Consider the following 16694-nt stretch of genomic DNA (forward strand, 5'->3'; position numbering starts at 1 on the left):
CACGTTATGTCAGAAAAGAGTTAGTAGTACTGGTTACTGTTAATACCAGTGGTATTAGCTGTTCTGGAAGAAGGTGCTGCTTATTCATAATAACCAAATAATAGCAGCGATTGGAAAGTACAGCAGTGTGCACAAGGGGTAATTACACTTTAAATGCTGTGGAGCAAATCTCTTAATATAAAGTTTATGAAGTCCTAAATTTTTTTGTAAGACATAATCCATGGCATGTGTTTGATAGCCATATCTGGAGAAGTCATAATCTTGAATATTTCTCATGGGAATAGAACATCCTTTTGAAAAACTTACATCTTCCCTCAGTGTTAACGATATGTTCATGTCATCTGTCGTAGTGAGTACTCTAGCTTCAGTGCATATTTCTGTTTTTGCTTCCTGCCCACTCACTTGGTGTTATCCTTGAGAAGAGAAAGGGACTTAGGGAATCTTTGACTATATAGTTGTATTTGCTGGGTTTTTTTCTTCTCATTCCTCTGGTTGCTATGTTTGATACTTGGTCTCTGGTCCCTCTTTGGTGAGGGGATTGGGTGGTCGCAGCAGGAGTGCCTCATGATAGATGAGGTGTTTGTGCTGCACAGGGTGAAAGGCACCCTTCTTCCTGAGCATACTCCATCTGTGAGTACAAATGATTGGCCTCTTTCATTCTGGCTGTCACCTGGGTGAGAAATGATGGTACCAGTGGAACATTGAACTTCTCAGATTCTCAGGGACAACAGGATGTGTATGTGACCTGACACCCAAATGCAAATTATTTCCATTGATATTTAATATACACAAATTTATGCTGCTCAGTTGACAATGAAATCATGCACCATTATCTTCCTAGGTAATGTAATAAACTGAGAGTTTAGTTTTACCATTACAGTAGTGAGGTGCACTAAGAGTCCTAGCTCCTGCTGTGATATTCTCAGCCTCTTGGGGTTACAACACCAGAGGACAAGGACTTGGATCTTCTGGGTGAGTACTGCAGATCTCACCAATGCATTGGTTTTCCATGTAGGAACCCATTGAGGGGACAGAGAAGATGGGTATGAGTGAGGGTGTTAAAAGAGGAAGGGAATCATTTGGGAGGAAAGTAATGTTCTCTTTTTCATAACTGTGCATTCCCCTTATCTTAACATTTAGAGACAGAAAACCAAGATGACTCTGAGACAGAAGAGTTGGTTGTGGAGGAGCTGGTGTGTGCTGGAGAGTACCCATGCAGCCTGTGTGGCTTCCTGGATGTGCTTTGTTCTTGCTGTGGAGACATTGGCCACTGGGTCAGACAGTGCTCAAGCAGCCATCACTAGCTAGTGAGTGCTAGCCCCACCTCTTTTGCCTGCACCTTCTGAACCTCACTGGGCCTGGGCAAAGGGGTCTCTCCTGTCTGTTGATGAGCAACCTGAGCACTGCTTGCTGAGCTGGGCATGGGGCAGGTCAAAGCAGATAGAAGATGTAAGCAGCCTCCTTTGTATGCTGCTGGCTGGGTGTGGAGCAGTGTGGCTGGCTTGGAAATGACTGCTCTCCTGCAGGAGTGTGAAGCTGTGTTCAACCAGGAAGGACAAGTGGACATTAGGCAGCTTGACCCAGCCTGCACACAAACTGCTGGAGGGCTTGTGCAGTGTAATGGAGTAAATGACAGCCGAAGGCTACCATGGAGCCTTCTAGGAGGGGGACAAGGTACCTGAACCCAAGGGAGGAAGGGCAGGTTGCTTGGAAAATGCCAGGGCTTGTAGAGTTCTGGAGGTATGTGTATCCATGTTTACCTATAGGCTAGGAGGTAGGTGTTGGGGCCTGTAATGGTGGCCACTTCTGCAGGTCTGTGGCTGGGAAGAAATGAGTATCTGTGTGGGGGGAGGGGTGAGAGGAAGTGTTCTAGCCTTGCTCTAAAAGATAAGGAAGGTTCTGGCTGAGAACTGTATCGTGATTTCTGCAAGAAGGAAATTCTGTGTTTGTTTCTCCATCCTTCATTGAAGGTCTGCTTGTCCTCTTCAGGCACGAGAACATTTACTAATGTGAATAAAGTCCTGAATTTCTGTGAGTTCACGGTTTCAGAGTAAACAGACGCAAGCAAACGATTACAGAGGCAGTTGCTATGACAACAAGAAATCAATCATAACAACCTGCAGGAGTGAACAGGGATCCTTTGCTAGGGGTCTGACAGAAGACCAGTGATGAGATCTTGGGCAGGTTGCTGACCTTGGCTGGCACGTTTATTATGCAGAGTTCTGCCAGGAACTGCGGGCAGAGCCCAGGGCCTTGAAGGGCTCTGGAACCTGCAGGAAAACCTGCTGTGCTTGTCTCCCTAGAGGGCAGACACACAGCTGTATTGAAAGTGCAGGGAGACTTAGCTTGCTGAGGGAGGGGTGGCGGCAGGGAGGGAGAGCAGCTCCTGCACATGGAGCTGGGCTCCACCACTGAGAAGAGAGATGCTAAATACAGTGCTGCACTCCTGAGCTACCTGCAGATATGGGGGAGGAAAGGAAGTGTTTTTCCTTCTGGAGAGAAGGTTGTCAGGAAAATGCCTGCATTTCTAATCCCAGGACCCTGACGAGGACAGCAGCGTAGGCAGCAGCAGCAAAGTTAGCTGGTGCTAACCATCCCAGAACATTGGCCAGGGCTTATGGTGTGGCCTGGCACCTGTGGTGTTTGAGGGAGGTCTTTGGCTGGCTCCATGGTGGGGCATGGGCCAACACCTTGCCTCCTGGCAGTACAAACCCCCGACCCTTTCTGGCGGGGAGATGGCGAGGTCACTTAGCTGTACTGTGGTTCTGAGTTGATCACTTTCCCTGAGCCACTTCCTTCCTTTTTCTTCTTGTGCCAGGCTGGGCAAGAGGAGTTTCCTCTTCCTTCCTGCAGGATGTGAGGGAGGGAGAGGCAGTGGTTTGGCATTTCTGTCTGCTGGAAGAATCACCCTCCTACTACACCCCCCCCCCCAGCCAGGACCTTGTCACTTCCGGGGAGCAGGTGATGGTTTCCTTTGTCTCATCACTGGGATTTTAGGCTCTGCTTTCTTCCCTTGATCTTGGTCAAGAGGAACCTGCTCTAGAACTTATAGTTAGGTTGCTTTTCACTTTGAGCCCCAGTTTTAATGAGCGTCTGATGTGGTGGTGACAGCATGAGCTTTGAACAGTCTTGGGTTTGTGTCAGGACACGGTACCTGCTACGTTCTTAGTAAAATGCCGGGAAATTGTCATTGTCAGTGTCACATAGCTTACAACCTTCTGAGGTTGGTCTCTGCCTAGTCCCCTGTTCAGATCTTGGTACTTGTTCTCTGGACACATAGTCAGAGACTCTGCTCTTGCTTGTTGACAAAGTGATTGGCCTTTGGGTGTCCCCGGTGTCTGTCCCCATGCTTCATTCCCACCTTCCCCTCCTGGTGGAGACTCTCCTCACTTCAGCCTCTCCCTTGTCACCATTAAGGATTTGCTCTTCTCTCCTGTAGCAGGTAAGAATAAGGGGGCTGCCTCAGCCCCATCTTAGCATTAGGAATTAGCACTTTTTCAGTTGCTTCTTTCCTCCTACAGATTATTCTGCTGCTTTAATCTCTCTTGGCGTGGTCCGTTTTTTTCTCTTCCTGTGGCTCAGTTCCCCCTCTGTCATTTATGAGCCAGGTAATCTCTACCACAGTCAAAGATTTGACCCTTAACATTCATTGGTGGCCTCCTGACCTTTTGGGTAATGACCGGACTCTGGCCACAGCCCTGTGTAATCTGGCCCCTATTTTCCCTAAGCTCCTTCCTTCTGACTGGAACCATCTTTTTTTCTTCTGGTCATTTGCCTGATTCTGCCCCATTTCTCTTTCACTGACAGCCTGGCTCCCTGTCCCTGCCTTCTCCCACTGCATATGTCATCGTGTGGTACCTTGTTTTCTATTTATATAAAACATATGTATGTTACATATAAATAGAGAACGCATTAGAGTATTATATGCATTAAAAATCATTGTATAACATACATGCCTCTGTACATGTGTAACATACATTTGTGTATATGCACATATAGTCTAGATAATATAATAGCTATAACTATATTATATAGTTACTATACATAATATAAAATATGTGAGATATTTGTATATTGTATAAATTATTACAACTTATAATTACATATTACTATATAATTATATGATATATGATAATATAATTACATATTTAATATATAGCTGTATTAACATAATTTACTATTATGTTATATATAAATATATAACTGTATATAAATGTAAAATGTATTAAACATATATAAATGTATGTCATACATATACATACATTATATATACATATTTATATAGATAGATAGATATAGCCATCCCTCCACTATCTATAGGCATCCCCCCAAGTTTTGTATGTATATAAAACTTTTTGTGTTGCTGAGGATTGAATCTAGGGTCTTGTACATCCTAGGCAAACTGTACCACAGTTTTATTTTCTGTCTCCTCTATTAGATCATAAGCTGCATGGGGGCAGAGATCTGTGTGGTTTAACAATGCATCCTCAGCAGCCTGAATTGTGCCTGGCACATCACCCATGCTTAAGCAATGTTTGCGAATACATAGAACTGCAAATATCACTTAGATTGCAGGGAGTGAAATACTGCATTCCTGGCAGTTGTGGTATTATTGGTTTTTTGAAAGCTTGTTTTCTGGACATAGAGACTTGGTTCATAAAGGGTATTGGTTTGAAAGGTGAGTTAGTAAATCCCTCAAAAAGTAAGAATGTGTTTGAATGACTTAGAGTCATCCTGTGCAGAGAGATGATCTTGGCCCTCTGGAGGAAGGAATCCTAGGTTAGATATATTCCCAGATGCAGTTTTATTTCCCACCATCACCAGCAGGGCTCCATGGAGTCTTTGTATCTGTAAATTTCTGCCCATTAGGAAGAGGGAAGGCTGCCAGTCTGTGCTCCTTACTTCTTTTACTCCGTGGGATCAAAGCATTTCTGCATGAGAGAGATTCAGAGATATGGCTTTGAAACGGTCTGATTCACCCAATTATTGTCCAGAAAGGTTGGGAAGTTAACGCTGGTAAGTGACTTTGGTGATAGTGATCGACGTCCTTGTGACAGTTATAATGGAGGCTGGTGTTATGTCAGGGCTTTGAAGAGTCTATCAGATAGGGATGGAGTTGAGGAGTCATGAAAATTACCTGATCTGCACCCTGTTTCCCATTCATGGTATTGTCTCATGGGAATTATTTGTCAGTGTTAAGTTCTCTAAAGATTATAGGGTTACCTTAATGAGAGCTTTTATGCTCTTTGTGCCTTTTTCTTTGTAGGCCCCAGTAAATCTTTAGTGTTTATAATTTCTTTTTGGAGACAGCTTTTTATAAATTCTTTAGATTTCACTTGTTAGTAACATTTGTAAGATCTGTATGGTGGGCTGGGACCAACATGCTTTGCAGAAAGTGCAGAGATGGATAAGAATGGCCCATTTCTTGTGGAGCTTTGTTCTGCCTTAGCCTGGGGAGTGATTAGAGCATCTATCTGCCTTGAAGCCAGCTGGATCTGGGCTCAGACACTGGCTTCACCAGCTGATGATGCTGATGTGGCCCTGGGCAAACATCCTAATTTACTTATTTAACAAACATTTATATGGCATGTTGGTATGCAAAGCACTAAGTGCTCAACAAATGTTAACTGCATTTAATCCTTACAGCAGCCCTATGAATAGGTACTGTCATTGCACTTGTGTTTAGAGGAGAGGGAATGAGACAGATCACTGAGGGAAGGTGCAAAGCCAGAATCCCAGTCCTAGGCAGTCTTGGGTTCCCACTTCATCTTGACACTATCAGTAACACCTCTCAGTTCTCTGCGTTGGAGCTTCCTGTCTGCACAATGGAAGACACTAATAACCAGGCTGCCTAGAGTTAGGATTGGTGTGAGAATTCAGTGAGAAACCCAGAGAGCAGCTGCCTAGGCCCTATCATGTAGTGAGGAGGGTGCCCTGTAGCTGCCATTGCTGTCTGGTAGAGGGAGATACAAGGCCTTCCAGGGGCACTAGTGAGAACGAGGAGGAGTTAGGAGCAGGGTGTGATCTCTGCTGCTGGGGCATCTGGGAAGCTATCCTACTAGAGGTAGGAGGGGATTGACAAAATATCTGGGAACTGAACTGTCTACACCATGGCATAGATCCAGAAGTTGGGCTGCCCTCAGTTATAAGCCCAGGGTTTGACTGAACAAGTTGGGAGAGCCAAGGTGCAGAGAGGTAAATTTGTCAGGGACCAGGTAAATGGACTGTTGAGTTGGGCAGGTGGAGGTCTGGCATACAGGCTGGTTAGCCATTATAGATAGGGCCCATTGCGAGGCCCAGCCAGTGGCCCGCTTCCGGTCCTGTGAATTCTTGATTAACTTTCCATATTGTCTTTTTGTTCTCTCTCTTTAGAAATTCTCTCCCACACCTTCCTTCCAGTGGATTTCTAGAAATACCTTATTTTTCATGACTCACTGATCGAACACATCCTGTTTGGGGAAGTGTTGAGAGGAATTTCAGAAAGAGGCAAGTTGACTGCCAGTGATAAGCGGTGCAGGCGGGAGATGGGTCTGCTTTCCTGCCTTCCCTGCCTTCTCTGAAGCTCCAGACGAGCTGCTTGTCTTCAGATGCAGTCCACAACCTCGACCTGACACGTGCCTCTTGGAATTTTCCTCTTGGGTTGTAGGCAGAGATCTGTGTTTGGCTAGAATGACTAATGATAGAATGAGTTAGATTAGGGATGAGGTCTGGAGTTTGAACCTGGTCGGGTAAGAGGACCAGTGGACTCATACAGATGGCCTGTTTTTGGGCAGATACCAGGGTGACATTGACAGACGGGTCAGGTGCCCCTGGACAGAGGTACATGCAGAGCCTCCATTATGAAAAGCAGACATAACACACACGAAGGGTGCAGTGCTGGTCCTTCTCTTTGGATGGCTCTGATTTTGCCTGTGGCTTGCTATTAGTTCACTTTCATGGAATTAGAATGTTGCTGTTTGCTGGGACTGGGTGTTTAATTCATGTAGTAAGAGCTTGTCTTTTGTATGGCCCCAGGCCCTTGGCAGGCTGATTGAATTCTCCTGTGTTAAGATGTAGAGCAAGCAGTCAAGAAACAGAAAGGGAGGGAAGCTGGAGGTGGATCATAGACAGTGGTAGGTGCCAGTAGGAGTGGCCAACTGCCATAGTGTGGACTGGTCTGAGTGGCAGCGTGGGCACTGGGGCCTGACAGGTTGTGACGAGGACATTAAAGAAACAGCCAGGCTGTGAACCCAAGGGTGCCATGGGAGTGGTACTGGTAGAAATTGGATGGAGGATGAGGCTGGTATACCTTCCCATAGATGGTGAGGGCGGTGGGATTAGGCAAGAACAGAGTTTCTCACCTGGGCAGGTGGGCCTCTGAGGGACTTCTGGCAAGATCTGGAGACATGTTTGATGGTCATGGCAAGGGTAAGGAGTGCTACTGGCATTTGAGATGCTGCTTAATAAACACACTGCAGTACACAGGAATGTCTCTGCCAAAGAATGAGCCTGCCCTAGGTGGAGAAACCCTGGGCCAGGAGGATGGGTTTAGGGTGTAAGGGGTGTCTTCTGTACCTTAACTGCTCATGGGCTCCAGTTCCCTGGTGGAGGGAGAAAGTAGAGGGTCTTGGGAGGCCTGAGTATCTTCTAAAAGTTGAATAGGATGAAGATGAGTTTGACATTTTAATTTTCAGGTGCCTTGAGAGCAGCTTGTGATTTCAGGTCACTGAGTTGCATTAAGTCCATTCTGGTCTTCACAGGATTGAATTAAAATGCTGACTTCTCACACGTTCTCAACTTTGCCTGATTACTTATTTGTGTCCTTTAACCTTGTCCTGAGCCTAATGTCTAATGTACTCTTCTTGAGGGTATATTTTGATATCTTTTATGTTTGAAGATTAACAAACTAAAATTCCCTTAGTACTTGATACAAAAAGCTTGAATTAATTCGCTTTTCTAGTTATTATCTTAAAAAAATTCTTAACTCAACTTTTATTAAGTAGGAGGGCTTTTTATTGGAGAGCTAAAGGGAATTTAACAGTTGGTAGAATTTAAAAAAATTAAAAGCAACTGTATCCTTATCATGTATATATGCATAGGGATGTGTGTATGAGAGACATATACCATGTGTTTTTCTTTTTCTTTTTTTTAATCCCCTGCCTTTAAAATTTGGGTGTATACGTTATTGTTATCATGGTTAAAAATTCAATTTTTTTTCTTTCTTGTTCTTCTTTGTCTCTTACCTTTCCTGTGTCAGAGGAAAAGTTTTTCTTCTGAGGGTGTGTTAACTACTTCTGGCTTATTTCTTAAGCTGATGAGCTTAAACTTTATTCCATTGGGAATGGGGGCCATGGAGAGCTTGGAGTGAATGGGACAGGGCAAGATCTGAGTGTCAGAATAATCATTCTGAGCTGGTGTAGATGCAGCAGGACTGGGGTGGGGAGACAGGAAGGCTGACCAGGCAGAGGCCAGCAGAGGCATTGGTAAGAGAGGGGTGGGAGGTAGGAACAACACAGAGCAACAGGCAGAAGGGACAGGAAGCTGAGGAAGGGGCAGAGATCCAGAAAACACCTCTTTCTGGTTTGAAATGAAAGAAAAGAAAAAACTACCTGTTTTGTACATTCTTTGACGCTTAATATTGCTTTTTGAGTCAGTGAAATGGAAAACTTTGAGCAGGACCTCAACACTTGAAGCTGAATTAGTCCATTTCTGATTTATGTTGTCCGTTTTAGGTGAGAACACACTTGATACCTTTGGCAAGATGATGTTCACCTTCTGGGATCTAGGGAGCATCCACTTGGTTTCTCAGCTGGAGGCTAGAGTCTCTCAGATTGGAAAACTAGACTCTGAGCCCCAGGAGAAAGAAAAGAAAGGAGAGGGGCTGGTCTGAATGTTGGGTTTGGCCCCTTACATTTCAGACCTAGGCTGTCAGTTTTTTCCCTTTGATTGGCAGATCAGTTGTCTTGAGAAAGGCCAGTGAGATGCTCCATCTCTCCATGTACAGGAAGCATCTTGTACCTGTTCCAAAGTAGAAGTGGTAGGCGTGGTAATGCTGTAAAGGTGAGGGCATTCTGGGTCTGATCTGAGGTTCCATGTGTGCAGTTCTTTGGGCAGGCATGTCTCCTGGGTTTATACAGTAGGAGGTGGTCAGTGTGGAGAAACCAATGCTTTATTGGGGTTGGAAGAGGTTCCAGCACTTTTAGTACTGATCCTGGTAGGCTACTTCCAGTCTTTCACCTGGGTCAATTTGTTTGTTTGTTTATTTATTTTTTGCAGTGCTGGGGCTTGAACTCAGGGCCTTCACCTTGAGCCAGTCCACCAGCCCTTTTTTTGTGATGGGTTTTTTCCGAGATAAGCACTTGAGAACTGTTTGCCCAGGCTGGCTTTGAACCTTGATCCTCTTGATCTCTGCCTCCTTAGTAGCTAGGATTATAGGTGTGAGCCACTGGTGCCCAGCCAGTTTATTGATTATCCATATAAATTGTAAATTCAAATGATAAACTGCTTTGTATTTGTTTCATTTTTAATGCCTCATCTCCTGGTCTTTGGTAGAAATTTGTATGTTCTCTTGGGAAAGTTACTTTCTCCTTCTGGAGCCTCAGTTTCCTCATCTATAATACTAGAAAGCTAGACTTTGGGGAACCCCTTAGTATTCAGTTCTGACACTAGGTTTTTGTAAACACATGTCCTGTAGCCACATATATTTTATAAAACATGATCTTGTCAGCCTGTGTGGAGTCCTCACCATGGTTATCCAGCAGCATGGAAGCTGTTTCACCCCTTGTATTATTTAAATGTCTTTCCTGAGGACCTTGTCTGATCTACAGGTCTCTCTTCAGGATGGGGAACCCACAGCCTCTGTTGCATTGCATGGTGAGGATGGTGGCTGGGCTGCAGCCTGCCAATTGAGACATTTGTTAGGTGTTTGTTTCCTTTCTTAGTCTGCCTTAATATGGTGTAATTTATATATGGTAAAATTCACCATTTCAGAGTGCTCTTCAGTGAGCTCAGAGAAATGTATAATCATGTAATCTCCACCACAGTTAGAATATACAACATTTATGTGGCCTTAAATGGGTCCCTCCTGCCTGTCTGAGTTGGAGGTGGTTTCTGTAGCGTTTTGTAGATTGCTTAGCATTTTTCACATAGACAGTCAGGTCTTCTCCAGACACCAAGTTTGACTCCTTTCTTCCCAGTCTGTTTTCCTTTTCTTTTTGTCTAACTGTCCCTGGAACCTGGTGTAGCGCCTTGGGCAGTGTGGAGAAGGCAGTGTCTCTGCCTAGTATTTTACTGCTGGCCTGCCTTAGCTGTGTGGGGCTTTGTGGCTGCCCTTCAGCAGGTCCCTTTCCACTGCTGGTTGGCTGAGTTTTTGTCATGAATGGGTGTTTAATTTTGTCAGATGCTTTTTCTGTTCTGGCTGAGATGACCGTATGTTTTTTCCTTTTTAGCTTGTTAGTGTGGTGAAATTACATTACATTTCTAAGGCTGCAACTCCTCTTTGCTGTGGAAGCCTTCTGTGTAGGGTAAGCACTGATTTTGTGTCATCACATTGGGATCTGGGGACTTGCTGGTCTTCCCTTTGGGTATATAGTATGTTCAGAGGTATTGACAGCAGCTACTCTGTGGGAGTATTCACTCCTCCGGTCTGATCTGTTTAATTATAACATTTTACACACATTTTGGATAAAGCAAAGCTGTGTGTGTGTGTGTGTGTGTGTGTGTGTGTGTGTGAGAGAGAGAGAGAGAGAGAGAGAGAGAGAATGAGAATAATAACCAACCTTATGTAGCCTTTACTGTATGCCAGACATTGGTCTAACATGACTAATTCTCATCACAACCTAAGGGTGTAGGTAGCATTTCCTTTATTTTACAAATGAGGAAATTGAGGTCCTGTTTCTTGGAAGATAAGAGAAGCAAATTCCATTTCCCTTTATGTTAACTGAGCACCATTTATATGCCAACCATTTTGACTCATCTAAATGGCACCAAAACTTTTCAATGGCAGCATTCTCATTTTTGTAGAAGTTACTAATAGAGGCTAAATAACTTTCCCAAGGCCTCAGAGCCGGAGTGAAGTAGGTCTCCTGTTGCCAAGAAGTCAAGTTCTTTTCTTTGTTGTGCTACTTACTATTGGGTGGTTTTTGGAAAGGAATTGAGTAAGGATGGAAAAACTAGATAATTTCCTAGAACAATGCAGTCAAGAATTTCACAGTTGGTCTTCACAGACTTGTTTAAATATCAGAATAAGAGCAAAGTCGTATTGTAAAGTGAAATATTAGGAGCTTACAGGGCTACCTTTTAGGAACAGCTTAATTCAGCTATGTCCGGGAAGAATTTTATAGATATTAAGCCAAGAAAGGGTGTTGCAGAATTTTATAGTTGAACTGTGATACATGTTTTCTTTGAGAGGTTTCTGGTAAGTCATTGTCCTGTTACTTCTTTGCCTGCTAAGCGATGGTGCCATTCTTAGTTCCTTATACAGAGTTGGAGTTGAATATTTCATACCTACATGAAAATAAAGTTAATTGATGTAAGTTAATGCTCATACCTCTGGAAAAAATATAGCTTTCCTATTGCAGACATGTATATTCTCAACTCAGCAATATTTACTAAGGAGTTAAGTGTATTACAGACATTTTGCTAAATCAGGGAAGGTAGGAGAAGGAGAGGAATGGCAGTTGTGATCTGGGCCTCAAAGCATGAGTCCAACAGATACAAAGAAGGCTGAGGACCTGGCAGGCAGAGGGTACCATGATCCACATCGTTTGTTTAGGGAAGGGGAGGTAAAGGACTTTTTCACTGGACGGATACTTACGAATTTCAAACCTGATTCTACTATTCAGTACCTCTGAACTTCTGACAAGGTGGTTAGCCTCTCTAAGCTCTGGTTCCTCAGGAGGAACTGATGTGTGTTTCATAGGAGACCAGTGTGTTGGTGTCCTGTCTTGGAAGTACGACTGGAGGTCTGTGTTCTGTGCTGGGTACATGTTCTTTGGACCACGATCTTCTAGGAGTATACTGTGGTTTACAGAGCTAGTTCTGTCCTGCACCACGGGAAGTGCAGGTTCAGTCCCTTGCTACACCTGTCAGCTGCTCTCCCAGTGCCTTGCCCAAGGTTAGCACACTGGTTGTGTTTGGGGACTGTTTGTTGAATGATGCACTAAGGCTTACAGTAACCTCTGGTGATTTGCTTCTAGGGTTACACCTTGGGAAACTGGGTGCTGCAAACCATGAAGAAACCAGCATCCTGTGTCAGGAGGTCCAGCTGGATGGTGATATGCACTTGATGTGCCTTCAGCCTGGCCGGCATGAATGCCTTGTGTTGGAATGGTGTGAATCTGTTCTTTGAGTCTGTTCCAAAGCTGTAGGGGAAAATAGCTGGCAGCCATATAGGTCCCTGTTAGAGGTATGATCCTTTTGAAAGCCCATGGCTCCTTTTAATACAGGATAGACTCAAGGAGAGAATCTTCAGCTGGTCAACATTTTGCCACCTTTTCTGTTTCTTCTGTTGCTCCAACTTTTTCTTCTTCCTATATGGAGGTAATGCTTCCTCTCTGCAGAAGCATTGCCCTCTGCTAGGGAAATTGGTTTTGATTGTGTGATGATTGCCAGGAGAGGCTATTCCATAAGCATGAAAGCTTGCTGTGTCTTAGCTCCTGCTTGACTGTAACAGAGATGCATAACAAACAAAGCACAAAATTGTATTCATAAAAAAGAGGCATAAGTAGCTTTGTGTGCTTGCTTTATTTTGTATTACCCTGAATGGTGGCATTAGGTTTTACTGAGAGAAGGCAAGGATTAGCAAAGCCTTTTACTTCAGTTTCCAAGAATAGGAATGCTTTGCCCTGGTGAACCTTGGAGTTTTTGGTAATGAACATTTTTGTCCACAGATTATAATCACTGTTGGTTTAGGAGCTTAGATGGAAAGTGTGACTGAATCAGAGAAGTAACTGTTAAAATGATATTTTATTTAAAAGCATCTGCTTGCTGTATGCCATGCAGATGAGTTTAATTAAAATACTTCCCAGATCTAGGTTGGTGGAAGATCAAAGAAATAAATGTTTTTTGCAAGAAGGTGGAGACTGGAGAGTGAGCTAGCGCTTCCACTGAAGCTTATTTTGTTTTTGCTTGGATTGAGTTGAGGCAAAATCAGCACATAAGTGGGTCACTCTGGTGTGCGTCCATTCATTCCCTTGTTGGTTCATTCATTTGTTTATTCATCACACACAATTTGTTTATGACATGAGTTGCTGAGAATTCAGAATCTCTGCCTTCTAGGGCTCACAGTCTAGTTGTGAGGGACAGCTAGAAGTAATTAGGAAATAGTGAGGTTACATGGTCAGCAAATTTTGTCCTTTCCCCAAATGAGAAGTAGTGTGTGTGTGTGTGTGTGTGTGTGTGGATGGGTGGGTGGGGGAGTGAGAATGTGCATGTGTTAGTTTTTATAAGCATACATATCAAGTTTTCTTTGGGGAATTGGAAAAATTACTTTTATATATAAACTTATCATTAAAAGAATTAGAATATTTTCAGACCTTTACATATGACTACCTTAACAAGCCATTAAGATTGGAATGAAGTTTAAATGCTTGCCTTTGGGAAACTAAGTGGATGCTAATGTTCACAGGCAAAAGGGCCTCTGTAAAATCCCTGAATGAAATTCTTAGCCAGAAGACACACACAGCTCCCAGCACAGAGTTTATGATACAGAAGAACTTGACCCAGACTCTAGATACCAAATGGAGTTGAGGAACATTCACTGTAAGCCCTTCAAGAAGCCTCAGCAGTCTTGGTGTTTGTGGGGTTGAAGAACAGAATCGCTCACTTAGATTCTTACTGTGGTTGTGCCACTCAGCAATCCCTAGCAACTGCCCTGAGCCACTTCATCAGGCACCCCTCAGAGTGTTTATAAGAAGAGTAGGCAGTGAATTTAGTGTTTATTTATGGCATGCTAAGGATATGTAGTGTGAAGGCAAAGCATTTTCACTAGATCTTGTAGAAAGCATTGTAAAAGCAATGGTATAATTTAGTTACTTACCCTTTCTGCAGAGAAAAAACTGCTGTTTTTACAGGGTGACACGATGGTGCATGTAGCCAGCATTAATTGAACTCCCACAACTTTATAAAAGGTGAAAGCTTGAGTCATACAGCCTGGATATGCTTTTACCTCTTGGTGGTGTGGTCTGGGGCTAATCCCTTTGCTGTCCACTCTGCAGGATAGTGGGGAGGACTCAACATAGCAAGGTGTATGTAGTACATGGTGGGCGTCCATACAAGAGAGTAATAATATTGTCAATAGGATTCAGATTATGCATTCCGGGAGCCGAGCTCCTCCCAGGTACAAGCTTCCAGTCTGGGGAAGTCTGGTTGTACCTTTGTCTAGGACAGTGTTTTTCTGGATCCATAGAGACTGTGGTGTGGGGCTGTTGTTGCTATCCGTGAGCTCTGGAGACACCTGAGGTGGACTGGGACCCCTGACCCAGAGCCAGCCTGCACAACCCAGTTGACTTATCTCTGTTTCCTCGGGCCATTCACTGTGCTGGGTGTGGAGCGGTCTGTGAAAACAAACCCTAAGAGATTAGTCATGTATTTATTTTTGGTCATTTCTCAAAGTGATGACAGTTGCTTTCTGTGGCCTACACTTAGTTTCCAAATCTTTTCTTTTTTTTTTTTTTTTTGCATGTGTTACTTAAATGTCACCTCCTATCCTCCTGACTTCCCCATCTCAAGAGGCACTTTCATTCATCCTTTGAGTCAGCAGGCATCTACTGGGTGCTGGTGCTATGTGAGTGAACAAAGCCCACAAAATGCCTGCTCTGTGGGTCTTGTGACCCTGCTTTCTCTTCTATGGATCACCTCTGCCTGGTGGGTCTGTCTCTGCTGGAATAACATGTAACTCTCCTCAAGGAAAGAGACTTTGTTTCCTTTGCCCTCAGTTTACCAGTGCCTGGTTCATAATAAATGTCTTGTGGTGGTGGTTGGAGCCCAGTTACAAGAAACTTGAGCCCTCATTTGATTATAGAATAATCAAAACCTTAAGAATTAACAGACAGAGGAGTTATTTCAGTTTACTGAAGTACTGGACAGAAGGTTGGTGCGGCCTGTGATGGAGAGAGATCTGGTTCAGGGGCCTTGACTTGATTTTGGGCAACTTACTTATTTTGAGTAAAAAAATGGACAGAATTTTCAGTAAGGTCTCTTCAAAGTCATACTAGACATTTAAAGTAGGTGAGTTTAACCAGCTTGCGATTTGATGTGACTTTTCAATAACCCTTAACTACTCTGAGCAGGTGAGCCTGTGTGCAGTTTTAATCATTCAGCTGTATGTAAGGTTCATTCTGGGTCCAGAATAAAAAGAAGTGTGAGATGGCTTCAGTTCAGTCTTCTTTAGTGTAATACACCTTTCTTGCTCTTCTCTCCTTCATGCCCTTGATCCTTATCTGCATCCAAGCCATTTAGACTACCTTGGCTCCTCAGAATGGGAGACGCTTCTCCCTGAGAAGTTAAAGGCTTCTTACCGCATGTACAAGAAAATTGTCCAGAGATGTTTTTAGTGGGGAAGGCTCTCCTGGCAAGCAACAGTCTGTCTGTTCATGAGTTTTGCGGCGCAGGCTGCATGGCTGGTACTAGGGTACAGAGCTGGAAATCCTGATGAGAATGAACTCTCTGCACCTCAGTTAAGGAGACTGACTTGCCCTTTGCCAGGGAGGCCGCCATCTTGGAATGGCTCCAAATCACCAGATGCCTGGGGAGTCTCAGAAGGTCCATGCTCCTCATTTGCACCAGGCAAATCAGCTTAGCAATTTGCCTGCCTAATAGGATATTGGCCTTGGGACCTTATTACCTCATGTGCTGCTTTCTGCCCATACCATAGTTTTTGGATTAGAGTGCTTCTCTGGATTTGCTGGCAGCTTCTGTTAGAAATGCCCTGTGTGCTGTAGTGGAAGGAGCACTGGTATTTGTATTCCAGGGTTCAAATCCCACCTCTGCTACTTACTAACTCATGTGTCTTTGGACTTAGAAGATCCTTTGGTCCTCTGATTTCACATTCTGAATTTGGGGATGATATTAAATCATTCATGAAATGGCAGAGTGTTGTGGACATAGGCCAGTGCTAGGTGTAGAGTGCGTGTTCAGTGCATTGAGCAGCTGTTGCTCTTAATTGTTGTACATGTTAACAGTACCAGTCATTAGATAGCCTTTTTTAATACTAAATTTCTTGTCTCTTGAGTTTAAAATCTAGTGCTAAGCTTGGTGGATCCAGGAAACTGTCACTTCTTGGGCCTGTCTTCCCTTTCCCCATAACCTCTTTATGATTTGTCCTCCTGGCTCTTAGGCATAATTATGCTCCACTTATCCAGAGGTCAGACTTTCAGCAGCCTCTGCCATCTGGAGCATATCCAGGAACTGGAAGTCAACAGAAAAGTCCTGAGCACAGCTTCCCTGGACTCTCTGCCAGATGAAAGGTAGAGAAGGGGTGCTGACTGGAGGAGGCCCTGCTGACAGCAGTGAGAGGTGGCAGGTGGCACAGAAGGTGAGCACCACAGGGCAGGCCATTGCATATCACACTAACATGGAGACTAAGCCAGTGAGCCTTCTGAGTGAGAATCCTTGTTGCGCGCATCAAGCCTGAGGATTGAGGCAGAATTAGATTTAGCATTCTCTACTTAATAAACCTATAAAATACAAAATTGATTTCTCTGGGATTTCTGGCC

The 16694-nt window shown here is 44.0% G+C and overlaps 1 protein-coding gene across 7 annotated transcripts in view; it reads left to right on the forward strand.

The window, feature by feature from the left end:
• Positions 1 to 16694, forward strand: part of Asap2 (ArfGAP with SH3 domain, ankyrin repeat and PH domain 2) — a 154277-nt gene that overhangs the window by 18056 nt on the left and 119527 nt on the right. Inside the window, exon 1 of one of the 7 annotated variants that reach the window (XM_074049133.1) lies at positions 11998 to 12309. The exons of the other annotated variants lie outside the window; for them this stretch is intronic. Coding sequence (XP_073905234.1) covers positions 12292 to 12309 — 18 coding nt within the window. The 5' untranslated portion in view covers positions 11998 to 12291. Of the gene's footprint in view, positions 1 to 11997; positions 12310 to 16694 lie in introns of those variants that run through there. 7 annotated transcript variants of the gene reach the window in all.

The sequence above is a fragment of the Castor canadensis genome, chromosome 12, assembly GCF_047511655.1.
Source record: "Castor canadensis chromosome 12, mCasCan1.hap1v2, whole genome shotgun sequence".
Taxonomy (NCBI): Eukaryota; Metazoa; Chordata; class Mammalia; order Rodentia; family Castoridae; genus Castor; species Castor canadensis.